The sequence below is a fragment of the Cyanistes caeruleus genome, chromosome 8 (assembly GCF_971803275.1).
Source record: "Cyanistes caeruleus chromosome 8, bCyaCae1.hap1.1, whole genome shotgun sequence".
Classification (NCBI taxonomy): Eukaryota; Metazoa; Chordata; class Aves; order Passeriformes; family Paridae; genus Cyanistes; species Cyanistes caeruleus.
In genome coordinates this window covers 13,530,542-13,557,197 of record NC_141708.1, presented here as the reverse complement: position 1 = coordinate 13,557,197, position 26,656 = coordinate 13,530,542, and the positions used below count along the sequence as shown (strand labels likewise).

Here is a 26,656-nt window from a genome sequence, read left to right as displayed (position 1 = left end):
GTGGACCCAAACCAAGCCAAATTGCCTGATGGTGCTGAGTGGGAACTGAGGCAAGAAAGGAACAACATTTTGCATCTCTGTCTCAGCTACTTGTGATCCTGAAGGAACCACAGAACCTATCCCACAGATAGGACAGTGACACCTGGCATTGAGTGATGGCTCCCACCTTCCTGGGTGGCCAGTAGAGCCCCTGCCTACCCAGTCTGGCTTTGGCCCCCCCCCTTTCCCAGCCCTGCCTGATGATGTGTGGTTGGAGACCCTAGCTTGGGCTAGGGCTATGATGCTGGGGAAGATGTGCCAGCCAGGAATGTCTTGGGACCAGGTTCTGGAGGTGCTGTTTGGTCTGTACAAGGGGGTCAGGAATGGAGTGGAGCTGCCCAAGTGCCATGGGCAGACACATCCTGATCCACATGTCCGTGGGTGTCACCCCTTCCTCGTGCACATGTGTCATGGCCATTCCTGGTCAGGCTGCTTGTTTGCTGGCCCCTGTTTGATGCAGAGCAGAATTTCACAAAAATACCCAGCCTCGGGTTTGAATCATGCAGGGTTAGAGATGTCACCTTCTCCCTGAGCTGAACCTATGTGAACTGCCCTCACTGGGAGCCTTTGGTCTTTGTTTCTGGCTTACCTAGCTCAAGGACTCTGTGTGGACCCCTTTCTGAGCTGGGTAGCTGCAGAGCCATCCCAGTTCTCTCTCTTGGCAGATGGATGGGGCCTGAGCATGTGTCTCCCTTCAGTGCCCTCCACAAGGCTCTGCCAGATCATTACCCATGTGCTGGGTGGGGATGCCAGAGGTGAAAATAGCGCTGGCCTCAACAGAGCCAAATGCAGTGATGCATAACACCGTGGATGTGTGCATCCATGGACTGTCCTGGATGACAGGATGATCCCCTGCTCTGTCTGGGAAGCAGGAGTGAAGCTCCCACATGCTGAGCCACCCAGGCTGCCCCTGCTATGCTGGCAGCCCTGCTGCTGTGAGTGGTGAGCTCTCCTCTGTATCAATCCAGCCTGGATGGAAAGCAGAGCCCAGCTTTGTCTTCTCTGATCTGCAGAGATCACTGCTGGGAGCCAGCACATGGCCACTGGAGGAGGGTGAAGCCAATATTGACACCTGCAATTCCAGGAGTACAGACTGAAATTATGGAAGCAAAGCTGCTGGACAGGAGGTGGTGAAGGGCAGAGGAGTCAGCCTGATTCCCTGAAATGAAGCTGTGAGAGCATGCTGCTGAGGAGTCAACAGAGAGGGCCACATCATCCATTTTGTTCCTGCACAGGGGTGGGCACAGCTCCAGGGGCTGTGACCAGAACACAGGGGCAGCCTCCTGGCCTGGTGTTCCCACCACCCACAAAATATGCCTCAGTTTTGCTGCTAGTAATTGAATAGAGAGAAGAATTAATTGTGAGTGGGTTGTGTCTCCCCTCCCCATTCCTCGTTTGCCCTGGGGCTGCCTCAGTGCTGTGGGTAGTGAAGACAAGGTCATTCCCATGTAACACATCCCAATGGGGTTTCGCCAAGTTCCTTCCCTTTGGGGGGTGGGAGCAGGTTAATGGTGAGCAGTGGGATTGCCCCAGGCTGCTCCATGCTGCTCAGCCATGGAGGAGCTGCTGTTGCCTCTGAAACGCCCCATTAAAGCTGCAGTGAAGGATCAGCAGGCAGGGCTGGGGGCACTGGGCTGCAGGGCTGGGAATGGTGAGGGTGGAGTGGGCTAGTATCCTCTGGCTTTGCTGGCAAGTCTCCATGTCTTAATTTTGGGATGGAAAAAGCTGGTTTATGACCAAGCATCCTCCAGGCACGGCTGTAAAACATTACAGGATTCTGGGTTTTATGTGTTTTGGCTCTTCTTCATATGGTGTTGGAGCAGAGAGAGATGCTCAGGTATTGGGCATTGCATCCTGCACTTCAGTGTCCTCACCTTTGTGTGCCCCAGCCTTTGGCTAACCCTTAACCCCGCTGCCTACACTGTCTTTCACAGTCCCCAGGCAAGTGCTCTGCAGACTGTCTGAGCCCTCTGCACCTGCAGAGAGGAGCTCTCCTCACCCTCTGGCCGGCTCAGTGCTGCTGCAGGTACTGCTCTCCTCCATCAGTTGGGATTAGCGCTGTGGTCCTGTCTATGTCCCTGCCTGGCAGGAGCAGGGAACTGTGCCTGTTGGCCTCTCTCTGTGAGTGACAGCAATGTCCCTGTTGCTTCTCCACCTGATAATTTCCCCTGAAACTATCCACTGAAAGAGGTATTCAAGGCAAAACTCCTGGGGTGTTTTGCTGGCTTCCCCTCACTCCAAATTCTCCTGGACTCCTCTTATGATATGAACTCCCAGTTTTCTAGGAGCCCTTGTTCTTCATTCACCCCAGTTTGGACTGCTTGCCCCTAAAGCTGTGGCTGGTGTTGTTTTTCTTGTCTCTGCCTTTCTGAAATAAGGGATGCTAGTGGAGAGGTTTTAGGCTGATGATCCTGGCTGGCTTTGATCTCTTGTGGGGAGCAGGAGCTGACACCACTGTTTGTCATCCTGCACAAGGAAGGGGGTGCATGTGGACCCTTTCTGACATGAACTGAGCTAAAGAGAGATGATAAAGAAGCAGGTAGGAAGGTGCAACCTGGCTCTGTCCTGCAGATGTGCTAAGAGAGATCCTGGGAGAGAGAAGGGATGGTGCTGGGGTGGCTCTGGGTTGTGGGGATGCCATGCTGAGCATCACAAGGGGAATGGGAAGAGTTTCCTCCAGCACCTGCTGTGCTTCCTCCAGTCTCTGCTGGAGACCCCTCCCAGAGTTTCACAGTCCCTCACCTGCTGCCCCTTCCATCTCAAATCCTCTCCTGATCTGCTTTCCTGTCTTATCTCAGTCTAGGCTGCTCCAGGAGCTGCCTCCACGCATCTCACCTGTCAGGAGTCTCTGTGTGAGGTGAAGGAGGTGGGCAAAATTTGAGAGCCAGCCTGGACCCCAGCCAGGCTGGGACCTCCATGTCCTGATTCCTCTCTTAGCTTCTGCTTCCTGGTGTCGTAGCCCTGTGGCTGCACCTTGGTACCCTCAGCTTTGTGGGAAAGGGGATGGGAGGGCTGCAGCTCACATCTCTGCTGCTAATGCTCCATCTGCAGCATTTAACATCCCTGATGAACATAAAACACATGAGCTTTCTCTGAAGGAGAACACTTCTGTACCTGACCAGTCCAAACATGGTCCCTGCTCTGCAGACCAGGGCAATGGAGCAGTGGGGCAGCAGGACAAGGTGTGATGGGACCATGCTGGTAAGCCTCTCCCAGGGACCACAGCCCAACTGCTGCTTGGAGCGCTGAGGGCACAGCAGGTCCCCAAGTTTTTCCTGCTGCGAGGGGCTTTCTTCCACCATCTCCATAGCAGCTTGGCCTGAGGCCCAGCTGGTCTCAGAAGCACAGGGCTGGAGTTTCTCTTCTCCCCAGGAGAGCCAGACAAGCCATTTAGCCTCAGTGCCTGGGGATGGAGGGGACCCTCACCCTGTGGACCAGGGGGGGCTTATCTCAGATGGCCTGTGAAGGAGCTGACAGGCAGGCAGATTTCTCTTGTGCTGCCTGGCACAGGAGAGAGCCTAGCCAAAAAGTGTTTTTACTTAAAAACAAAAGGGGGTGGGGGTGTCACTCTTGATGCAAACACAGGTGGGCTGAGAAGCATCAAGGGAAAAAGGCAAATGCCTCTGTGCAGGCACCCGTCTTCCCTGCGAGGAGCAGACTGTGGCCACGATCCAAGACAGCAGCAGAGGTGGGGTGAGCCCAGCAGCTGTGGTGCTGCCTGTCCCTGGCTGCTGTCACCAACCTGCTCATTTCTTTTCCCTTCCCAAAGGTGGAGTAAGCATGGGGGCTGCGGAGGCTCTGGCTGTAGGACTGAGGATGGCTGACAGGAGCATCGTCTGTCATCCACTGTCAGGCAAAGTGTGGCCACCCCTAGGTGATCCCACAGCGGCTTGATTTTACAGCCATGACTGGCACTTGAGCCTGTTTGCTGAGGGCAGGGGGCACACGGGACTGTCAGCTTGCAGCTGCCTCTGACCCTGTACAGGACACCATAAATCTCCCAATTTAAGGCAGTCTGTGCTGTTCTGGAAATGGTGCTATTGAGTAGACTGTGGTGTGCATGGTAACATGTGCCTGCCTGATCCTGTGCCCACCAGGGATAAAGTGGAGGTGGCCACTGGTGAAGGAGAGCAGCATCTGGAAAATAGACTAAATTCCTTGAATTTTTTAGATATAAGAAACTAAGAATTGTCTGAATTTAGAGTATCAGGAGTGTCTAGTGTTTCCTGCCCTGGTTTTGCCTGGTTTTCCTTAGGCAATGCAGAAGTGAATAGGATGAACTGCCTCACCTGTGCTATGGTACATCAGCTGTTCACACAGCTCAACCTGGAGGGTTTTTCTCCTGACCATGTGCTGTACTGATGAGCTGAGTGTGTGAATGTTTGTGCCCTTGGAAACCAGCTCCTGCTTCTGCTGAGCACCTTCAGTGCCTGTCCTGCCTGTTCCTGTGGTCCTCCTAAATGCTTCCAGCTAAATGCAGGCTTGGCCCTAGACTTCATCCTACACATAGGAACCCTCCCTCAGAAACAGCTTTTTGTACCAAAAAAAAGGTAAGGAAAATGAACAAGGAGCTGAATTTTGGGGTAACCTGTACTGGGTTTATTAATACTGATGCAGGGACTGTTTTCTCCTTGGGCCCTGCGGGGTCAGCCCAGTGATGGGGCAGTGCCCAGGCTCCCCTGCCTTCCTGCAGCACCCCTCAGCAGTGAGGATGCTGAGCAAGATCAGGTGAGAGGCCTGGGAGATCCATCCCCAGAAATGTCAGTAGGCAGAGTTTTGGGGTGACACATCGTGTGGTGGGGAGAGGTGTTGGTGCACTTGTGTCTGGGGCTGTTGGGTGCCTGAGTAAGGGGGAAAGCGCTCAAGCGGGGTGTCAGTGTGTACGTGTGTGAGAGAGAGAGAGCTCTCCTGTGGCTGCAGCTAGTGTGATTGTGTGTGAGACACAGTCGTATTTTGCAGGTAGAGGTAAGCAAAGCACAGCGTGAATAACTGTGCTGGGGTGTGCAGAGTGTGTGAGGGGTGCAAGTGAGAAGGAGGGGACCTCATGGCAAAGGCTGCAGGCGTGTGCCAGCTGCGTGTGTGTTAAAGGGAGTGCGTGCAGCCTGTGCATGTGAGGGTTGCGTGCATGGATGTGCGTGTGCAGGAGGGCTGCACAGGCGTGTGCGGGGCTGTGTGTGTGTGCGGGCGGGCCATGCACGCGTGTGTGTGTGTGTGGGGGTGTGCTTGTGCGGCGGGGCAGCCGCCGCGCTGTCACTCAGGGGCGGCTGACAGGAGCTGCCTCTCCAGCGGCGGCAGATAGCGCTGATTGCTGATTCGAGGAAGCAAAATAGCAATTGTAATTATGGGCTCTGATAAGATAAAGGAGGGCGCGGGGAGCGCGGGGACCGGCAGCGGGGCACGGCCGGCAAATTAGCAGCTGTCACTCAGCGCCGAGCAGGCGGCGCCGGCCCCGGCCCCGGCCAGGTACCGGCCCCGGGGGCCGCCCGCCGCAGCCCCGCCGCAGCCCCCGCCCCGGTGCGCAACAGGTGGCGGGGCCGGGGCTCGCCGGAACAATGCAGCCCTCGGCGGCCCTGCCCGGGCTGCGGGGCTGAGCCCCGTCCCGCCGCCGCCGCCCGGCCCCATGGCCCCGCAGCGCCGGCCCTGAGGGCGCCCGCCCGCTCCACAAGGTAAGCGCCCGGCGGGGATGCTCGCGGAGAAAGCGGGGTGTCCCGCTCCCTACCCCGGCTGCGGAATTTGCTCAGCCTCACTCCTTCTCGAAACTCCGGCCCCCTCCATCCCCCCTCCTCCGGTAATCCTTTTAATGTCTGGCACGTCCCGGGAGGGCTCGCCCGCCCGCTCCCAATCCACAACGCGTCCGCGGAGCGGCGAACCCCCAGCGGGGGGATCCGCGTCCCCGACCCACCCTCCGAGCCCTTAAACCCCGTTTTACGGATGGGGAAACTGAGGCACAGGGTGGGGAGGGAGTCCCGCCGGCGACTGGCTGCAGAGCCTGGCCCTTAGTGGAAGCCCCAAGCCCCCCGACACCTGGCCCACCGCTCGCTCCGCTTCGGCAGGTACCGCCGGGGCCGGGAGGGGAGCGGGGGTCCGGCCGCGCTTCCCCCGCGGCGGCTGCCGCCCCCGGCCGCGCCCGCCCCCGCCGTCGGGGTTGCGGGTCGGCTTCGCCTCCCGGAGGCAGCGGGGCCGCGGAGCGGGGCTGGGGGCTCCCCGCGGCAGGGGCAGCCGGCCGAGCGCCCCGGGGGCTGGGCGGGCGGTGGGGCCGCCGGGCCTTTCCCCTCTGTAGCCGCTTGTGCCCTCCTTTCTCTGGGGCGAGGACGTGCCGGCAGGGCGAGAGGAACCGAGGAGCTGAGACAGCGCCGCGCCCCCCGGGCGCTCCCCGCCGCCGCCGGGCCCCTGGCCCCCCGGCCCCGCATCGGTGCCGCGATGGACCCCTGCTCTTCGCTCTTCAGCTACGTGTGAGTACCGGCAGCCCCAGCCCTCCCGCCCCGCGCCCGCAGCCTCCCCGGCTCACACCTCTCTCCCGCTTTTCCCTCTCCCAGGTTAATGCACTTGTTCGTCCTCTGCCTGCAAGCCCAGGTAAGTGCCCGCCGGGCTGCCCGGCTTTGTTCGCCCCGCGGGGGTCGGGGGTGCCCGGCCGCCGCCGAGCGGATCGGCAGGGAGGGAGACGGGAAAGAGGAGCACTTTAAAACCCAGGAGACAAAAGTTGCCAGGTTGTAAAAGCCGGGTCCGAGGGGGACCCCACCTTTCCCGGGACGCAAAATAAGGTGCGGGGGACTCCTGCTGCGAGGCAGGGAGTACCGGGATTTCAAGGAAATACTCAGGGTTATCTTAAAGCAGCTTTAATTCCCGTTCCCCCGACATCTAATTACACTGTGGATACCCCCGTCCCTCTGCTCCGTTTTATTTTCCCTCCTATATTGTTTCATCCAAAAAAGTAAAGCAGAATTAAAAAGAGGAAAAGAAACCCTGCAAAAGCCTTCGTAAATAGCACAGGTTTTGATTTAGCTTTAAAGTGTCAGACTTTAGCATCGCTGGTTTGTATCGGCAGAGACAGAAGTGACATGAATAGATTAAACATCCCGGGCAGAGCTTGTGCAACACCCGCATACCAGCAGGAACGTGTCGCTGGGAGCGGTACGCCTCCAAAACGGGGTGAAGCCCCCCCCTTCCCCCTGAGATCACAGGTGCAGAAGTTTTGTTTAAAATGTTCTTTAAGCTACTTTTTAAAATTATTGTTATTTTCCTGGAAGCTTGGAGGGGGGTGGGAAATGGAGTTTCCAGCTGAAAAGTGAAGGGAATGGAGCACTGGGATTGTGCAGTTGTATAAAAACATAGCTGTAATATTTTGGAGTATGAGATGGAGACCAAATAGCAGCATGGCTAATGACCTCTCCTCCACATGGTACCCTCATCAGAGCTGGGGAGAGAATCCTGCTGCATTATCCAAAACCCGTCTATAGGAAACACACATGCACAGGCAGAAGCAGAGGGAGAGAGATGACATTGTCAAGGGGAGATATCTCTATAAAGCTGGCTTTGGGAGACCAGCGGCTTTTGCTTTTATTGTGGTTTTCTGTTGTTGTTTAAGACAGGAGGAAATCTTCCCATTTGACGTGGGGGTGGTGGGGGGTAGCCCCAGCCTTCTGATGTTGAAAGGAGCGATCTCCTAACATTTGCTCAGAATACATCTTTATAAATGTCAGGGAGCAGCGAAACTTTCCAGACTTAAAAGAGGGATTTGAGACGAGGGGGGAAAAAGAATTCTGTGCCAACTCGCGAGCCGGGGCTGAGGGGGGAGCAGGTTTGGCCGCTCATGAAAATCATTTAAAGCCCAGGAGCAAGAGTGTCGGGTCTGGAGGGGATGGGCTCAGCTGCATCTCTGGGACTAAAGGGCTTGGTGTGCTGGGGCTGGGACGACCCTGTGCTGGCACCAAACAGCTGACTGGGGATGAGGGCTGTGTTTGCACAGGGAATGTGTTGGTATCTTTGGGTGGTTATACCACTAAATATCTGTCCTGGGGTATTTAGGTGATGGTTCTCTTGTGAGTCTTATGCCTCATAGTTCTACCATTTCTGTGGACTTTGTGTTTGAAGAGCTTCAACACAGCTCTTCAGTAAGTGGGGTACTTGGGAGCAGATAAAGAGCCTGAGACCCAGAGGACAGGCAGCTGTTGGGTGTGTGCCCAGGGCAGCTGGAGCAGTAGTATGCTCCTGCAGAGTTGAGAGAGGTGAGGGATGAAAGCTTCAGCCCCTTGAGAGGGCAACATAGTGCCATCCTGCATGTCCCACCTTGATCCCCTCCAGTTCCCAGCCTTGATGCTCATCTCAAGGTACCCCAGTCCCAGTCAGGACCCACTGAGTCCTGGAGGGACCTCCAGGGTCACCAAGCCCTGTTGTACTCCCGAGCTACCCACACCTCTGCTTAGGGCATGTCTGGAGAGGGCACAGCTCTGTACAGGTCACTCTGTCCCTGAGCTTAATGATCCTTCTCCTGGAAGACTCTGATGGCACAGGAGGCACCGCCGCGGTCCTGGCTCCTGGCCTCCCGTAAAGCCCAGCTGGAGGCCGGCGATCTCGGTTCAGCCCATTTGCCCCGCTGAGGAGTAGAGATTATAATGGTGTGTTGTATATTTTTTAATTTCCTAAAGGTAACTGTTCAGTCCCCACCTAATTTTACACAGCATGTGAGGGAGCAGAGCCTGGTGACAGATCAGCTCAGCCGGCGGCTTGTCCGTACCTACCAGCTGTACAGCAGGACCAGCGGGAAACATGTGCAGATCTTGGACAACAAGAAAATCAATGCGATGGCAGAGGATGGGGATGTGCACGGTAAGGACACACGATGTGGGCAGGCAAGGGGGGAGCTGGGGAGGTGTTCACAGCCCAGCGTGGCGATTGATGATTTCCGTCCTGTTTGTCAGCCAGAAATCGTTAAAATCGTTCGGCTTGTGGGGGCTTGTAAAAGGAGAACATAGGGGTCAGCAATCAGCAGCTGTGTGATTCAAGGTGAGGGCAGGTTCCCTGTGCCAAGGGAAGGGACCAGCTCTTGAAGGATAGGCTCTGCTTCTTTCCTTTTAATTCTTGGTTTGCACCTGACTTGGAGGGTTTGGGGCTGCAGCATCCTGAGCATCATCAGAATTTCATCCTGGCTCTTTGCAGGGATGGGAATCCCTAGACCTCCTTTTGGAACTGAAATGGAAAGTAAATTTGAAAAATAAGAGGCAGGGAGGAGAAAGGGGGAATGACTGCTTTGGGAGCCTTCCCTGAACTAGGACTGTCTAAAGTGGCATTTTCCTGTCCCATCCCTTCCTTTCCAAAACAAATCCTGAGCAGAGGGTCAGCGAGGCAGTCAGCTGCAGGCAGAGATGCTGCGGCGTCTCCAGAGACAAAGCAGGGACTCTGCAAGTGTGAGAGCTTGCGCTCTGCCACGGCCCCTCTGCATCACCCTGGCACCCCCTCCCCAAAACCTCCACCCTCTCCAGGGCAAGGGGACCGGTCCCTCTGCTGGGGACTCTCAAAGCCCAAATACTTTGATTGTGTGAGCTCCTGACATGTTGGGATGGTCAAATGTGGCACAGGGGTCAGTGGGGCCAGCGAGCCATAGGGCCGGCTGCGGGAGGCCTGATCCTGTGCCCAGCGCAGGGAAGTGCCTGTGTTCCTGTGTGTTGTACATAGGTATCACAACTGTTTTTCTTTGGTATTAGCTGAAATTTCCCTTTCTTACTTGGGTAGATCAGTAGAAACAATTTTTTTCTTTACCTTTCTGGTTTTTGGGGTTTTTTTCCTTCATTTTGCTTTGAGTGAAAATTTCACTCTGGACATCATCTGTAAAAGCACAGTGCAGGTTCCATGTAATGTTCCATATATCCAGAATTAATCTTGCAAATTAATTATTCCCGTCCTGGAGCAGCTCTAGCTTGAAAGGGCAGTAGCTAATTTCCGAAGGAAAAAAAAAAAAAAAGAAAATCCCATCTTGTTTTAGACCTCTAACGCCTGGATTTTACGAAACAGTTAGTGCATATTTAAATAACAACCAGGTTTAAATACGGCCAGAAGGAAGGGACTGGTGGTGGCTTGAAAAACTCTATTAAAATGTAATAAAAAAAGGTTAAGCATTTGAAGAGCTAAGGAGGAAAATGAAGACTGATCTAAACCAGAAAGAGAACAAGCAGTTTTTCAGATGTAAAGTTTTAAAAGAGTTGCAAGTCTGTAAATGTTAAAATAGAGGTTCAGGATTGTTCTGTATGAATCTCTAGGGAGGCCCCCATGTCTGGAAGAACTATTAAAACGCTTCTTACTTTCACCTTTTTTAACATTTCCTGAATACTTTCTCCTCTTCGCAGTCCAGTTGGGGGATCAAGTGTGTCTCGCTGCATTTTTTCAGCATTTACGTAGCCACTTTCCCTTCAAAGTTTGAGCATGAAACATAATTTTACTGGGATAAATCTGTCACTTAAATGAAAGAATAGAGTTGAAAATGTTAAGCCTCCCCCCCTCCCCAAAAGAGGGAGGGAAGAAAAAAAAGTCTCCCCCCAAATGTTATTTAGAAATCCACTTTTGCAGCAAAGATTCCCCCTCCCCAAGCCCTTCTTTCTGCTTTTTTTCTTTTTTTTCAGTCTCATTTTTGGGGGTGGGCGTGTAAAAGGGGTTGATTTATTTTTGCAGATGACCCCTTTCCCCACGCTGACATTTTTACAGCCGACTTAACATCGAGTCCGGCGTTTTCAGTTATTTGTCTTAATTGTCAATATTTGATTGACTTTTTTTAATTCTAAGGGAAGGCGGGCGGCCGGTGCAGCCCAGCTTGTCCCTCCCAGGCTGTGTCTGCCGCCAAGAAAACCCCTGCCAGCTGCAGCTTGGCTCAACCCCACGAGTGGCCGGAGACACCGGCACAGCTCTCTGCCCACTTGCTGGTTGCTGTTCTGTGCCCAGGGTTTTCTGTTGGCTGGGGCTGGAGTTTGCAGGGTTCACGAGTTGCCTGGAAGGGTCTAGGGGTGCAAGTCCCTGGGGCCAGGTTGTCTTCATCCTCTGTGGATAAGGGGGCTGAAGAGACACATGGGCTGGGCTCGTGCAGGGCAGCAAACCCGTCTGGTGGCTGTAAATCACAGCTGCCCTTTGGGGGAAAAAAAAAAAAGAGAAAAGTCCAAAAGAGAAGCAATGTGCATCTTTAAAGCAGGGTTTTGTGCTCACTGGGGCCAAGGCCTCCCCACTCCCTCCCTCTTTCCCTCTTCATCCCTCCCTCTCTCCCTCCCTCCCTGCTCTTTCTATCTCTCAGAGAGAAAAATCAATTCTCCTCAAACCTTTTACTGCCTCCAAGATCAATTCCACCCCTTTCCCCAATATAGATAAATAGGGGGTCACTGTCTCAGTGCTTTGTTTGCAGAGTGCCATCACTCCCGTGGGTGGGTTTTGGGGATGAGAGGTGCTTGTTAGGCTCTCTGGGCATCGATCAGCACAGCCTGGAGTTCGCTCTTCCCAAATTTCTTGTCTCTGAGTTCAATCTGTGCCTGCCTAGGAATAGGGGGATGTGAATGCATGGTAGCTTGGGGACAAGAGATGCTGCAGGGTGATACTGACAGGAGGGGGTGCCTGCATGCACATCCAGCTTGGCCTGCCTAACAGCACCAAATCAGTTGGCCCCAGCAAATTTGGGGATGACCTTTCCATTGGTCAACTCAGCAGCTGCCAGCACTGCCTGCTTGCTGTACCCATCCTTGGTGCCATTTACCTCAGCAGTGTCCATCATAAGAGGGATGTGGGGTTGAGGCACTGCAGAGAGAGAAAGGCCATTTTCCCCTAGCCCAGAGCACAATTTAAGCTCACTTTAGCTTGTGTGTGTGCCTACAGCCTCCTTCTGCCATTCAAAACATCCTCCTGCAGAGCCTCCCACTCCAGAGCCACATCACTGCCCTCACTGGGGCTCGCTGGAGGCTGAGCATCCTGAGGAAGAGATGTGCAAGTTGCAATGAACCGCAGTCCTGAGAAACTGAGCAGCCCCTGTGCAGAGACCTGAGAGGATAAATAAGGCACCAAATGACTTAAATCTATAATAAGAGTGGAACTTTTGTGGCCTGTCCTCTAATTGCCTTGTTGGGTAGCACTTGTAGTACTGTGGGCTGATGCTGAACAAGAGCTGATGGGGCAGTCACAGCTGGCTTTTCAGCACTGTGGGGAATTCTTTGGTGCTTGGCATAGCACAGACCTTTTGAGGTACAAACAGGTAGCCACCATCCCCATCGGGGCTTGCTCTGGGAACAGCAGCTGCAGGACCGGGAAGAAGGATGTCCTGTCCCCATCCTCCCCCTTCCCTGGGGATGGATGAGCTTTGGGCCTTGGGTTCCCAGGGTGAAGGCAGGGAGGGAAGGTGACAGGTCTATTTATAGGCGGCCCATCGACCCAGCGATTTGCATAGCTCCTTCGGAAGTCGATCGATGCCTCCATTAAAAAACTGAGACCAAATCAATACGCCCTCTCGACTTGTGCAAAGGTGAAAGGCATTAAAAGGATGGCTGTACCCTTCACGCCTCCCCTGCCAGCTGCAAAGTCACTGCTCCTCCTGCATCCCTGGCCTGGCAGAGGGACATGGAGCAGTGTCCCCTGGGCTGGGGACAGCTGGCAGCACACTGTGTTCTTCCGGAAGGTGTCTGGTTCCTGCCCACAGGCACACCCAGACTTGCCTCCGTTTTCAGGGCAGCTGCCTCGTTCTCTGCCAACCAGCATGTGCCCTGCTGGCTGCCCTGCCTCCATCTGGGACTCCTCTGTGGCACCTGAACCACTGAGCCCTGTGGAGCTGGGTAAAACAGAGCTATTCCCCATCCAGCACAGCTTAAGGTGGCAAAAGGACATGTCCAATGTCATGCAGGGACATTGGGGCAAGTTACGGGGTGCGGACAAGCTGTATCTTAACCTCATGTGCTGATTTTAGGGCTCTCTCTGGTCCAGCTGCCAGAGATCATGTGCCTGCAGTGCCCAGCATCAGGGTGCATTGCTGATGTCTCCACACCTGTGCCAGCCCTATCCCACAGCCCCTCTGATCTCCCTCCCTCTCTCCCCCTGCTGCTCTCCCCAGCCAAGCTCATCGTGGAGACAGACACCTTTGGGAGCCGCGTGCGTATCAAGGGGGCAGCCACGGGTTTCTACATCTGCATGAACAAGAAGGGGAAGCTGATTGGCAAGGTAGGGTGCAAGGGTACGGGCAAGGCAGGGACCTGCTGGGACGCGGAGCGGGGACTGCCATGAGAGCAGTTGTGCCTCTTGGGGGCAGGGGAACAAGCCCTCCTGCAGCCTGAGCGGGAGCAAGAGAGGTGGGCGGGTGCCGTGTGGGGCGCATTCCTTCTGTCTGTCCGAACAAATAGGCGGATTGCTGGTCTATTCTCCACGATTACATGGTACAAGTGCCAGGAATGTTAAGATGCTCCATGGGGCTTGCCCCAAGGCCAGACCCCACCTCCGGCCGCTGGTTTGTCATGCAGCTTCTGTGCCTTGATGCCCCTTCCTGCCGTGGCAGGGCCGGATGTACAAAGTCCCTCCAGAACAGTGATTCAATGCAAGGATTTTCCATGGCAGCTGCTTCCTGGGGGCTGCCCAGTGTGGGTTCTTCTCTAGTCCTGCTGCTGTCCATAATGGGGGAGCTCAGTTCCTGGCTACCCCATGCTTCCCCCACCACCTTCATCTGTGGGCACCGTCACCACTGACCTCATGTCGCTTCTCCTGCCACTCAATGTTCCTCGATGTCCCTCCTGTATTAAAGACCCCAGGGGGACAGGATGGGTGGGTGAATTGGGATGGAGAGTTTGTTTATGGTTACATCCAGGCACAGATGGAGGCAAAAGTTCCCTTATGGATGTGGTGGAAGTTAAGGCTGGGACCAGCTGCACTGGTACATAAGCAGCAGTGAGCAGTGTTTGTGCCTGCTCACTGTGGCTTGTTAAGGAAAAACACATTTTGGGCAATTCTGACTTGTGGGAGAAGTGAGCCTTTGGTTGCCCACAAGCTCTGCAACCCTGCTGCCACAGTGAGAAGCAGCCCTCTGAGCAACTGCCTGTCGCTTAAATCTCTGCTCCTGTCCCCTTCTCAGAGCAACGGCAAAGGCAAGGACTGCGTCTTCACGGAGATCGTGCTGGAGAACAACTACACGGCGCTGCAGAATGCCAAGTACGAGGGCTGGTACATGGCCTTCACCCGCAAGGGCCGCCCGCGCAAGGGCTCCAAGACCCGGCAGCACCAGCGGGAGGTGCATTTCATGAAGAGGCTTCCCAAGGGCCACCAGACCACCGAGCCCCACAGACGCTTTGAGTTCCTCAACTACCCCTTCAACCGGAGAAGTAAAAGGACTAGAAACTCCAGCTCCAGAGCGGGCCCTTGATGTGCCTGCCCCTGCCCCCTCTGCCTGCATCTCCTGGAGGATGCTCCTCTGAGCTTGGTGGACTATATGTAGAGACTTTCCCATATGGGTATTAAAACAAAACAAAAAAAAAAGGGAGGGGGGAGGATAAAAAAAAAATTACCTGCTCTAGTTGTTGGTACTTTTGGGAGGGTGTTTGGTTTTTACAAAAAAAAAGAAAAAAAAAGACGAAAAAAATGAGAGAGACTCTATTTTTGTACTCCAGCTTTAAAAGTAATGAAACATTCAAAGACTGGTGAAGGGAGAAGAGCCCTTCACTTAGAAATGTTCTAGTCTGTTTGGGGTTGCGCTTTATTTTGTAAATTTTTTTTTTTTTTGGTAGCTCTAGGGGGAAAGGAGTTAAAAAAAAATGTTTAAAACAAACAAGCAAAAAACCATGGAAATCCAAATCTGGAAGCGATGTGCTACTTAAATGAACTGAACTAATGCTATGCTTGCTGGAGAAGATGGAGAGGCTGGAAAACAGCTAAGACGCAGGGATTTATTTTGGAGGTGGTTGGAGGCCACCTAGGTGGTTTTGGCAGCCTGGGTGGTGTGGGGACACTGCCAGTGGGGGCTGACTGTGACGCCTGGGGTGGGGACCACTGGATGCTTCCTTTCCTTGGATGTGCCCACTTCTTTGGCTGAGCAAGGGGTTGCTGGAAGTCACATCCTTCTGAGAATGCTGCTGACTTCGCAACTCTCAACTTACTTTTTTTCTCAGGAGGGGACAGGGGGTGATGGATTCCCCAGTGAAAGTCCTGAACTGACTCGGTACCTCTTACCCACCGGAGCATCTTTGGCATTTGGTTTGTTTTAAAGTACTAAGGTACAGCTGCTGTGGAGCGGGCTGATAACTGGTATTATTTTTTTCCCCATGTGGAAAATGTGAACTTCTCACCAAAAATTGATATTTTTTTTCTGTCTATATTTTTTTATGAGATACAAGTTTTCATCCATAAAATTAAACAAAGTTTACAAATTATTGTGGAGCCATTTCAGGCTGTTTTGTTGTGATAATTCAGTATCTTGTCATAATAGTTGGTGCTTCCATTGCCAACCGTCTCTTCCAGGTTTCTTCTTTGATGAGAAATACTGCTCCCCTTGCCCCCCTAGGAAAGAAGGGGGTTTCTTTCAAAATTTCTGTGTTGACAGAAGCCAAATTTTATATTTAGAAGAATGAAAAATCACAAAAGAAACATTACATCTCTTGAGCAAAATCCTCAGCCAGCCCTGCTCTGCACATGCTGCCCTGGGACTGTGACTCTCTCCAAAGGGTTAAACCAATTATTCTTTATGGGGAGGGCAAACAAAGACACTGGATAGGAGCCAGAACCAGGGGTGAATTTTCATCCAATCTTTTTTGATTGTTTGAGGTTTTTCCTGTTTCCTTGAGGATTTTTGTTTTGTTTCGGTTGTGTACAAATTGAATATGAAATGATTGAAATATTTATTTAATATGTGCATTAAAAGTTTGTATTAGTCTAACTGAGCCTGATGCTTTCCAGGGAGGGGTTGGGGCTGGACAGACATATTGGAGAGGGATGAAAGAGGATGGCAGTGAGGTGCAGGATGGGGCTGAGGCTGCTGGTTGCTGTAATTTCCTTCCCAAAGGAACAGCTGTGGAGAGTGCCCCAAGATTTTGGACCCAGATGAGTCTTGTGGAAATAGCTTTCCTTGCAGCAAATTCCAGGTTTAACATGCAGATGTCACCTTGACAGGTGGGAGTAAGGCCTACTGCAGGTTGAATGGGGACATAGTACAATGGAGCCTTGATCACTGCTCCCAAGGAGGGGATGAAACTGCCCAACAGAAAGCTGGTACTTGCTTCTCTCTTACCCAGAAGAGCTTGGGGCTGTGCAGAATGGGCTGTTGTGTCCTGTCCTTCAGAGAATACTCAACCCTGCTGCAGTGCTGGGTCTTCCTTACAGGAGCTGATCAGGGATTCCAATATGGAGTGGTTCTAAGGTATGGAAGCATGCAAGAATGAAACTGTGAGATATGTTAAAGTGTTTAAGTGTAGCAGCCCTGCAAGGTGAGTTTTACCAACACAGGTGCCAGCCCTGGGTTTGTTGCGATGCTGATGGGGTGCCTGAGACATCACCTAGTGCTCATCCTGAGACTGTGGGTTTGAGGCTGAGCCTTCCCCTGGCTGACACAGCAGCCTGAACAGAGCTGGCAGTATTTGTCAGTAATTTCAAGGAGGGAAAAGAAGGGACTGAGCACTTGGCCGTGCTCTGTACCTGAACATCGCTGCCGCATCACGGAGATCAGGGATGTTGCTTGAGCCACAGGACAGCACGGATGGCTTTTGTCTGACTGTTCCAGGAGGGACCCAAGGGCTGCAGAAGCCTGAGGATGACAACTGGGACGAGACTTTGTTGTGGTTTACAGACTACAGGAATTAAAAGTGAATTGCTCCTGGCCTTTCCCCAGGCAGAGATGGTGTTTGATAGTCCTTAATGGTTGCTTTTCTTCCTTTAATTTGTCTAACTGTTTTCCTAATGGCTTTGTGAACATGGGTGAATTGGTGCCAGGTGCCTGCTCCAGGTACGGGTAGCAGAGGCACGGGACTAAATCCATGTCTCCTGTCTCGATACAAATGCCCAGCTATGGTAGGGAAGGGCACGGTGTGGTGCTCAGCCTCCAGTAAGGCTGTTCCCCCATGCCTGCCATCCTGGGGTGCAGACGAGAGCTGGAGCAGTGAGCAGCCAGCGCCCCGGGGTTTGAAGTGAGTATGCACACTCCTGTGTCCCTGCACAGCTCTGTACCACACTACCCCCCAAATCCTGCTGTCTGCTCTGCCACAGTGAAAGGCACCCAGGCCTGGACTCTGGGAAGGGATCCCCAGCTCACTCCATGACCATGGTTAGTCAGCCACTTTTCATTAAAAGGCTTTTGAGTGGCCATGGAGCACTACATGTTTTGTTTGTTGTTTGAATTTGTCTAACTTCTGCTTCTTTAGTCAACAAAGGTTGTTTCACCACTGCTTGGAAGATTAAAGAGCCCAGTTCTAGTAAGTTAATGAGTAAATGAATTAATTAATGGTTTCTCATATCCTGTCTCTGTACTGATACTACTTAGTCTTTGGTAAGTCTGGAGGAGCTCATACTCCTCCTGAGTCCTGCAGGGTGCTGTGCATATGGTCCCCAGGGCTGGTGGCTTCCACCACCCACGCAGGGAGGTGGAGACAGTCCCTGGTGATACCTGCTGTTCCTCCACAGTCACAGGAACCCTGGCTGCTATTTGAATGCCTAGGGTCAATCATCAACCCAGTAATCTGGGACTTTTTCTTCTTCATCAGCAGGTGTATGAACCAAGCTTGAGAATCACAGCCATGCAAGGGCCCTGGGGACTGTGAGGTGCTGAGATGGGGGCAGGACTGCAGGAGAGGGCTGGGGATGGGGGGCTTTGGGGATGGATGTTTGCTTTTGTTAACTCATGCTGTTAGTGTGGGTGTTTTGGGCAGAAACCCCAGCTTTGAGCTAGCAAAGTCCTTGTGGTGGGCATGTGCCTGTTGCTGATGCCACCATTCCATGTCACCCTGCAGCTCCCTCACTGCCACCAGCTGGCTGGAAGGAGGTGACAGATGAAGCAGGAGAGGAACCTTGCTGCTCTGGCTGTTGGAGCAGGGATGATGGCCCCATCCTGAATTCCAAGCAGCGCTGTGTGCGTGTCCCTGCCTGGACAGGGCTCACCATGCGCTGACATCCAGACACAGTGACAAGGCTGGAGTTGAGCAATGTTTGGGAGACTCTGCCTTGCCAGATCATGGGGAAGCCCATCAGGTCCAGCCAGCTAACACAGGGTAAGAAGTAAATGGGCAACACCAGGTAGGAGAAAGAGCTGTTTTCAGATTAAATGCTGCTGTGGTTGCCCAGAGAAGCTGTGGGTGCTCCATCCGTGGCAGCATTGAAGGCCAGGTTGGATGGGGCTTTGAGCAATCTGATCTAGTAGTAAGGTATCCCTGTCCATGGCAGGTCATTTAGAATGAAACAACCTTTAAAGTGACTTCCAATCCAAGCCATTCTGTGATTCTATAGTAGAGAAACAGAGTACAGGCAGCAACAAATTGAAGTGGCAAGAAAAGGGGCATGTGCTGTCTGAGCAGGGGCTGCACCAGGGCTTTATCAACCAAACCCCAAACCTTTTGGCTCATGCTGTCTCTGCTTCCACCCCTTCTCTCAGCTTACAACTTTTCCATGTCTGCTTGGATATGGGTGCCCACTGAGCTGGGTGGGCTGTAGGATGCTGTGGCAGGGCTGGAGCTTGCCCAGGCTCCTTAGGCAGGCTTCAGCTTGGGAAGGACGACTGGGCTGTTTGTTTATTGCATCAGGCTCAGCTTTCAAACATTTCCCTGCCATCCCCCTCCCCCTCCTTTAATTAATTCTGGGTAAGAAGTTCTGGCTTTATTGTGCCACCGAACTGAGGGCTCCCTGTGGGAAAAGTCACACCTTCTGAACAGCTTCTGATACCATGCAAATGAAGGACAAGTCCAGGAAACGCTTTCATCTCAGACCTGTCCAGCCCCCTGCCCATTAATTACAGACATTTCATTTGTGTGAGAGCAATTCCTCTCGGGGAGGGGGCGGGGGTGGCTGCAGCTTGTGGATCATCTCAGTCCCCCTCTCTAAAGAATCCTCTTTGGAAGGGATTTATAGCCAGAAACAGGGATGCTCAGGGACTCAGTGGGGGAATCTCATATCTTGGCTACTCCAAACCAAACTGGCTTGTTGGTGGGCTGTATCCTGCCAGCAGGGAGGGCTCAGCACTGCTCCGTGCCCTGCTCCACACCAGCAAGCTCTGGCTGTGGAACCAAGTGGAGCATCTTAGAGAGAGACACAAGGTGGAGCAGAAATGAGCTCAGGGCTGTCACAAGGCAATGGCCCTCCAGGGCCAGGAGCTCATGAGATAAATTGCTTTGGTCAGGGTGGCCACAAAATGAGTCTCACGTATGGAAACAACCTCCTGTGCTGCAACAGTACTCAACATGTGTTGAGGGCCAGCACCATACTCTGACAGGGCACAAAATCTTCTTGGCCACACAGACCAGACCCGATGCTCCTTTTGAGCCTTGGTCCCTCTCTGCTCCTCTCTCCTTTCCACACAGCTCTTCTGACCACAGGGTGCCTCCAAAGACGCGTCCAGGCTGGTTCCTGTTTTCCGGAGTCTGATGGGGACTCTTGAGTCCAGGCCCTGGAGAAGGTGCAGAGAGAGGGGATGTGGAGTACAGTTGGTTTTCACAGCCAGTTTCCTGGCCATAGTAATAACACTTAGCACTTCTGTAGCACCTGGGATGCTCCAAGCACCTACACATATGCTCCTCATTACCACTCTGCTTCCCATCTGCAGCGTTTCTGCCCCCTCCCCAGCATGCCTACAGCACTATCAATTCTCCCTTAGAAATGGGGCCGCCCTCCAGTTCCCGTGGCTTTGCTGCAGAATACCTTTGATGGCTAAGTTTGCTGTTTGCCTTCCTCCTGGAGAAGGATGTGCTGTGAGCTCTGGTGTTGACAAGCTGTGGGCCCAGGGATACACGGCCCCTGTGGCTTGGTGCACCAGAGGAGCTCCTGGGAGATGTTGGAGGGATATTTGGGACTGGACTAATGGGAACCTGCAGCCATTGCAGGGTCAAAGTCAGCATGGAATTGGTGCCAGGCTCCAGGAAAACTTCTTGTCCACCCACTGGCCCTGTACCACATCAGCTGCAGGATAAGAGAGGATTCCTGTGTGGATCAGTTGAAGGTTACAGCTGTTACTCCAGGTTGCCTAATGGCCCAGGTACTGTGCAGTGAAATGCACTTCAGATTTGCTGTTCTGGGAGCAAAGGGGATGTTCTTGGGCTTTATGTGACTTACAGCATCTCTCCTATGCTCATAACAGCTGTAACATTGGAATGTCCTTCCAGGTTGTGTGGTGTCCAAGATAAAATCTGTGGCTACATATCCCAGGATCAGAGCCTGGGGGAGGCTTGGCTGTGTTGGGAAGAACCACTCCAGCCACGTTCAGGTATTATCACTTTGCTAAGTTTGTGCTGCTGTTTGTTGTGGACTGGAAATAGGAGGCTGAGAGCTGTCAGAGCCTCCCCAGTTTGGTGAATGCCTGATCTGTGCCACTGCTCCTATCCAAGCCCTCTGTTCAGCCATGACCGTGGCACTGTGAAAGGTTCCTGCTTCCTGGGCTGGTTTCTCCTGCCAATATGGCCAGTAGTGTTTTCTAAATTTTTTTCCTCTCAAAGATTCATAGCAGGAAAAAAAATCTCAGCCTTGCTCCTTCTGTGATTATTTTGCAAACTCTGTCTGCTGTAGTAGTAGTAGTACATCTTGGTGGCTGGAACCTCCTCTTTTATGAGCTGCTCCCAGAGTAAGCAGCAGCCCTTGTCCCAAAGAAATCATGTTTCCTATGGTCAACTGTAGCAGGTGCCATAAGCTGTCAAGATAGACATAAGCACAGGTCTAGTTGCTTAAGCAACTAGCAAAAGAGGATCCTGAGATGGGATTTGAAGGAGATCAGGAAGTGTCCCTGTGGAAGTTCATAGCACACATTAGGAAAACTCCAGTAACAACATTAAAAAAACCCAAAACCCTAAGAGCCTGCTGAGGCACAGGATGAGACCCGGCCTGTACATCCATAGAATTTTGACTATCAAGATGTGAAATGGGACCTTGAGTGCTGGCTCTGCCTGCTCAGGCCCTGGGCCATGGCTGTGCTCCCTATCTCCCCGTGAGAAGCAGAAGCCCAGCTGGGAGCCAGCCCTTTGGTAATGGCCTGCGAATTTCCCTGGGCTCTGTTAATTGCCGCCTGGCTGCTAGTTACAACTCCAAGTCAATTGCTGGGAGTGTTGGGCCCTGCAAAACAACCCCTTGAAATCAGCTGTTAGCCCAATTAACAACCGGTTTGGCTTTGGTTCAGGCTGTTAACCATCAAACAGCTAACTGCTGCTAATGATTGATTTCTTAGCAGTTGGGGTAGCAGTGGAGGAGCAAACCTGTGTCACAAAATGCCATTAAAACCAAAATTCTGTGAATGCATCTGGCTCAGGCAAACATTTGAGTTGTCCCACAGCAGTAGAGCAGGCTAGGGGATGAGCAGCATTTTCATCCATTTTGATTGAAGTAGGGGTTATTGGCATGTGTTGGGATGAACAGGCAGCCACCAGAGCACTGCTGTCACCACACAGTGCTCCAGGAAGGTAGTCAACACTCCCTGTAGGGCAACCACTGGTACTCATCGGGCATGACGGCATTCAAGGCCCCCGTGGATGGGAACTGCTTGTTGTTTAGTTCTCTTCCACAGCTACTGTTCCAACCAGCAAACCTGCAGAGATTAGTGTATCTCGTTTGGATGTTCATGTGTTTCCACAAACCACCTTTTCTCTCTGCACCACCAGCTGGGAGCTTGTACAGGGAGAGCAGCTCCTGTCAGCATCTGCAAGCCTGGGATGTCTCCATAGCAGCCTGAGACACTGTGCTTCCTAGATGACAAGGTAGACACCTCTGCAGGTGTAAGTATCTCTACAAAAACTGTAAAATACTCTATGGGTCCCAGGGTTCAGGCAGGGTTTGTTTAAGACTGCTGGCCAGGTTTTCATCCATTTCCCTCCAGTTTCAGGCCCTGGTTCTCCACTGTGCCCTGACAAGCTGGTTCAAACACATTGCTGGTGTTACATCAAGAGCTTTTTCCCTGGGGATATTTTCCCCCTGATCAAAGTGTCTGATTCAAGCTGCAGCATGTTTGGAGAGGAGGAAGACAGCCACCTGTTAAGGAAAGACTTTGAAAATGTAGGGGATGCACTGCAGAGGTTGACTTTGTGAAATGTAAGCTCCAACGGTGCAGGGTGAGGAGTGAGCACCTTGATGAACAACACTACGGTGGTTGTGCTTTTGTGGGTGCTCAGGGGCCTGTGGTCCTGCTAGGGCCTCAGCTCTGAAGCCTGAGCTCAGTTTCTGAAGCTGGAATCTGGTGCCTTTCAGCAGGACACGTGCTCCTGAGACCCATGCAGATATTTCAAAGATCTTGCTGCAGGGTTCCTCTAAGTGCAGATCCAGTTCTCCCTGGAGACATGCTTTTCCTGTCCTTTCACCACAGGTACAGTCATCCCACAAGTACATAACCCTGCATGGTGCATGTTTTCTATAATCAGGGGTATTAGATCCCTGGGCAAAGAGGACAAAGTTTCTTATTTCATCAGATACCTGCTGAAAGAAGCTGTGTTCTCTCTCACATTTGGATTATCTTGCCACCCATACTGGGGAGGCTGGGTTGCAGCTGAGACTCCCCCCATTCCAGGCAGTGCATGTGCAGTGAGCCTCTATATCTGGGAGATCAGTCAGGGTTTCACCTCCAGTCTGTACAAGAAGAAACTGGTTCTTACAAAAGTAAAAATGAGGAGTTTGGGGTAAGCAGACAACCCAGTTTTCTTACTCATTGGGTCTGTGAGCGAATGTTTTACTTGCAGCTTACGCATTTTACTGGGCTGAGTAACAGCAGTCCCAGTCTGTGCATCTTCTGGGTGTCCCATTGTCCCGAGCTGCTGCTGAACACATCCTTCCAGGTGGTGCTGATGGGTGCCCCTTGCCTGCTGGAGATGGCTGAACTCTGCCTGCTCAGAAGGTCAGCTATAAACAGAAATTACTGGTTTTGTTGGGGGCTCTTTTTAGACATCAAAAATGCTCCATCATCACCAGGCTGGTTTAGCTTTCAGTAGCCAATGCAAACAGAGCCAAACCCTCAGCAGATAATTTAGCAAGAGAAGTGGCACAGACTTTCCAGAGCTATTCTGCCAAAGTATCACATCCTCATTCCTCCTTATACTTTGTGCCACAACAGTTGATGTTGCTCTGGACTCTGCACAGACACAGGGTGAACACAGAGAAGCTCCCAGCTGGAGCTGAAAGCAAGTGGTGTAGCCCCACTTTAGAGAAGGTGTGGGGGAAATTAATGAACGAAAAGATTAAGATCTGAAAGAAATTCTGGCAGAGCTGCAAATCAGCTGAATCAATCTGTAAGAGGCCAAGAAAAGGTATGGCAGTAGTCCAGTGGGAGAAGCAATGCATATATGAAATAATCTGAGTTATAAATGAGGTATAAAACCACAAACCTGATTTTTTTCTAAACCTCATGTCCGATTCCTCAGCTTTGACTGAAGATTGGACTCTATCCTGAATGCTGACTGGATTTGTACATCAGCAGATTTCAAGGTCATGGGGAATATTCCAAATGTTTGTCCCAGTCTTCTGCCGTACTCAGAAAGCTGCTCAGTGCTTTCTGTGTGAAAGTCACAGTTCTTACTTAAGGAACAGGAAGGAAGGATATTCTGCAGGGACCCCATATTGCAATATTCTTTGGCATTTTTGGCCTAAAATACCTAACTTCAACTTGCAGCACTTGATTTTGCCCTCTTCCAGTTTACAGTGCCATCCCACCTGACCAAGTTTCTCCAGGCAGAGCAAGCAGGTTTTCCAGGTCTCTCCAAGCTCTTACAGGGATTTTTTTTAAAGCTGATTCCCATCTGTCAATATCTCTTGTGAAGTGCAGCCAAGTGTCTTGGCCTCAGCATCTGGTGATACAGTCTGGTGTTGGCTTGGTTGTGTCCAGGACCTTGAGAGGAGAAAAGATGCAGTAGCCATGCTGCTCAGAGCTGGTGTTTTCAAAGAGGTACTTGCAGGGACTTGCAGAGCAATTGAAACCAATCATGGAGCTGTAATCCTCATTCAGATGGCACCACTATAACTCCAGTCTCTTTTGAAGGAGAGAGACATGGATGGTCCTCACAGGAGGTGCAGGTAAAGCAGTTACAATCTCCTGACACTTACATCCAGCTGCAATGGCCATAGCACATCTCTAAGGCAAAGACAGCATTTATTTTATAATGAAATCTCAAATGCTGGATCTTGTGCCTTCCCAGGAGGACTCCATGTCCAGTCATCTAAATATTGATGTCTGATCTATTTTTGCTCTCAGTTGTGATGGTCTTTCCTCCAATTTCACTGGAACCACTGTGGATAAGTTCACATGTGAGCAGAAGGTGGTTTGACCTAATTATCCTCCATGCCTATGTCTGCAACTCTCTCACACTAAGCCAGCACAGTGACAGCGTGAGAGCAGTTTTCATAAACCCAAATGTTTTGGCAGAATTTATGTTTTGGGGACTGGTCACTGACCCCAGATGCTGTCCCATGGCACTTTTGAGGAGTGACCGAGATGTAGAGGGGCACAATAGGGCAGGAAGTGCTGTGCAAACTGCAAATTCCCAAGGCTATGGCTGTGTCTTGTGGCAGTATCTGCGGCACCTGCTGCTCTGACCCAAATCCCACCACTGTCACAAGCTGGTTAATTATAAGAAAAGCTCTTTCTTACTAATTGCTGCTGGCTGGTAAAGGGGCATCCCCAGGCCTAAAGGACTGGTGGGATCTAGAGCAGAGAGGGGTGGTTGCTGACATGTGCTGAGCCCTTGCAGCCTCCATTGTGGAGCCTGAATGTGTCTGCACTTCACTCCCTCTCAGAGTGATCACTGCAAGAAGCTGAGAGTTTCACCACCTCCCCCTGCAGAGCCGTGGGCTTGCTGTGCACTTGACACCGGCGCAGGGGGATGACTTGCGCTTGACGAGTGTTCCCACCACAGCAGCCGCCTGTCCTTCACCAGTGCTCCCCTCCAACCCCCTTGTAAGAGCTGTGGCATTCCCAGAATGAGGCTGAACTCCAGGGTGGTGCAGTGTGATGTGGAGGTGGCACCCCCAGGGGCCATGTTGCCAGCTGGTGAATGTGACAGCCTCCAGGCCATTATGGTCCCAGACACTACAGTCACCAGCTGGGCCTTTCCAAATCAAGTCTGGGGCTCCCTTGGGGAGCCAGTTTGCCTTCAGCATCAGTAAGGATTAGAAACTTCCCTACAGGTAAGAGAAAATTACAGCTGAGATTTCTGTCCTGATGGTGATACTCTGTGAGCTGGGATCTCAGACAAATCCTCAGTGCTGTGACAGGGGATCACATTACGTGTGGTGTGGATGGGGCATTTCTTTTGTGTATTTGCTACTTATGGTGTGGAAGGCTGATGTGACCAAAGGGACAAACAGCAAAGGGGACAAAGCAAGCAGGAGTGTGGACAAGTCCTACATGGAAAAGCAGAAGCAGCCAGACAGGCCAGTGGAAGGGTGAGGAGGGGCTTTGGATCCCATCCTATGCTCCCTAAAGTGCGTGTCCTGGGGATGAATATCTGTTGGAAGGAGAAGGAAGATGGAGCCAGTTAGTGAAGCACATAGGCTTTTAGTCCTCTTGTCACTCAAGAGATGACAAATGTGGAGTCTGCTATTGAGACCAAGTGAACCCCTAACAGTCTGCTTCAAGGGACTGTCACTTAGAGAAATGGCAGTGTGACACAGACAGCTATTTCATGGCTACTTTACTAGGCAGCACCCACTGCTCACTGTTCCTCTGCTGCCTGTTCCACTCCAGAGCCAGGCTCACCCTGTGGCAAGCTGGGATGACCTGGCCATAACCTGTCCTGATGAATGATCCAGAGGAGTTGCACTGACGTCCTGGGGGAGTTGTTGGATGCTGAGATCAGACTCTGCTCTGTGTCTGGGCAGCATCACAGGCACTGGTGGGTACTTATGGATCTGGCCTTCCTCACTGGTGCCAGTGCAGGAAATCTCTGAGCGTGCCAGCTTGCAGGATTTTATGCATAAAATGGATAATGCTGCCACTGCTGTTGTCTGGAGCTGGTTTGGAGCTGTTACTTGAAGATGGCCATGTGGGAAGTAGTCCTGATACAAAAGGTTGTAAATATAGAGTGGATGCCAGTGGGGCATGAAGAGCTCAGGATGGGGAGGAGGACAGTCATCAACATGGCACAGAACCCTCATCCCCAGAAACCTTATTGTGTTGCTTCATGCTCTGCTTTAAACCTATAGAGAACCTGTGGATGTAAGGACTCTGAAAATGTTTGTATATTATTTCAGGAACATTCACTGTGGGGAAGAAAATCTTTCCCCACCAAAGCTGTGAATCCTTACCTCTGCCAACAGCCTGTGCAGAGAGGGCTCAGCCCTAGATAAGATGCAAAGAAGCAGGTGAACATCAGGATGCTGCTGGACCATAATGCAGACTTAGCTGCAAGCTTGGTGCACCATTTACTGGTGGGAGCTGTCATGGAAGGCAACAGGTCTCTGGAGTTACTCTCCTGTATTGAGCTCCGAGGAAATGTCTGACCTTCTTTGACACCAGAGTATGCAGAGC

The 26,656-nt window shown here is 52.1% G+C and overlaps 1 protein-coding gene and 2 long non-coding RNA genes across 5 annotated transcripts; 2 read left to right on the top strand and 1 right to left on the bottom strand.

Annotated features, from left to right (window-relative positions):
* The first annotated feature begins 5,425 nt into the window (after positions 1 to 5,425).
* On the top strand, positions 5,426 to 15,907 carry FGF8 (fibroblast growth factor 8). 3 transcript variants are annotated; one of them, XM_086899163.1, is made up of 6 exons: positions 5,426 to 5,705; positions 6,350 to 6,491; positions 6,576 to 6,612; positions 8,685 to 8,865; positions 13,106 to 13,212; positions 14,114 to 15,907. In XM_086899163.1, exons 2-6 carry the CDS (start codon positions 6,460 to 6,462, stop codon positions 14,399 to 14,401), a joined length of 645 nt encoding a protein of 214 aa, XP_086755289.1. In that variant the 5' UTR covers positions 5,426 to 5,705; positions 6,350 to 6,459; the 3' UTR covers positions 14,402 to 15,907. The 3 variants fall into 3 exon arrangements, with proteins under 3 accessions (XP_086755289.1, XP_086755288.1, XP_086755291.1); XM_086899162.1 differs by lacking the exon at positions 5,426 to 5,705 and adding an exon at positions 5,860 to 6,092; XM_086899165.1 differs by lacking the exon at positions 5,426 to 5,705 and having other exon boundaries at positions 6,434 to 6,491; positions 8,718 to 8,865.
* Positions 15,908 to 18,413: 2,506 nt separating this feature from the next.
* Positions 18,414 to 21,181, bottom strand: LOC147651874 (uncharacterized). The gene is made up of 3 exons (XR_015289702.1): positions 21,084 to 21,181; positions 19,867 to 20,941; positions 18,414 to 19,615 (listed from the first exon to the last, which is right to left on the bottom strand). It is a non-coding gene; the product is annotated as an uncharacterized LOC147651874 (long non-coding RNA).
* Positions 19,759 to 26,351, top strand: LOC147651873 (uncharacterized). Its single transcript, XR_015289703.1, has 4 exons — positions 19,759 to 20,200; positions 20,328 to 20,428; positions 21,810 to 21,923; positions 22,025 to 26,351. It is a non-coding gene; the product is annotated as an uncharacterized LOC147651873 (long non-coding RNA).
* The last annotated feature ends 305 nt before the right edge of the window (positions 26,352 to 26,656 follow it).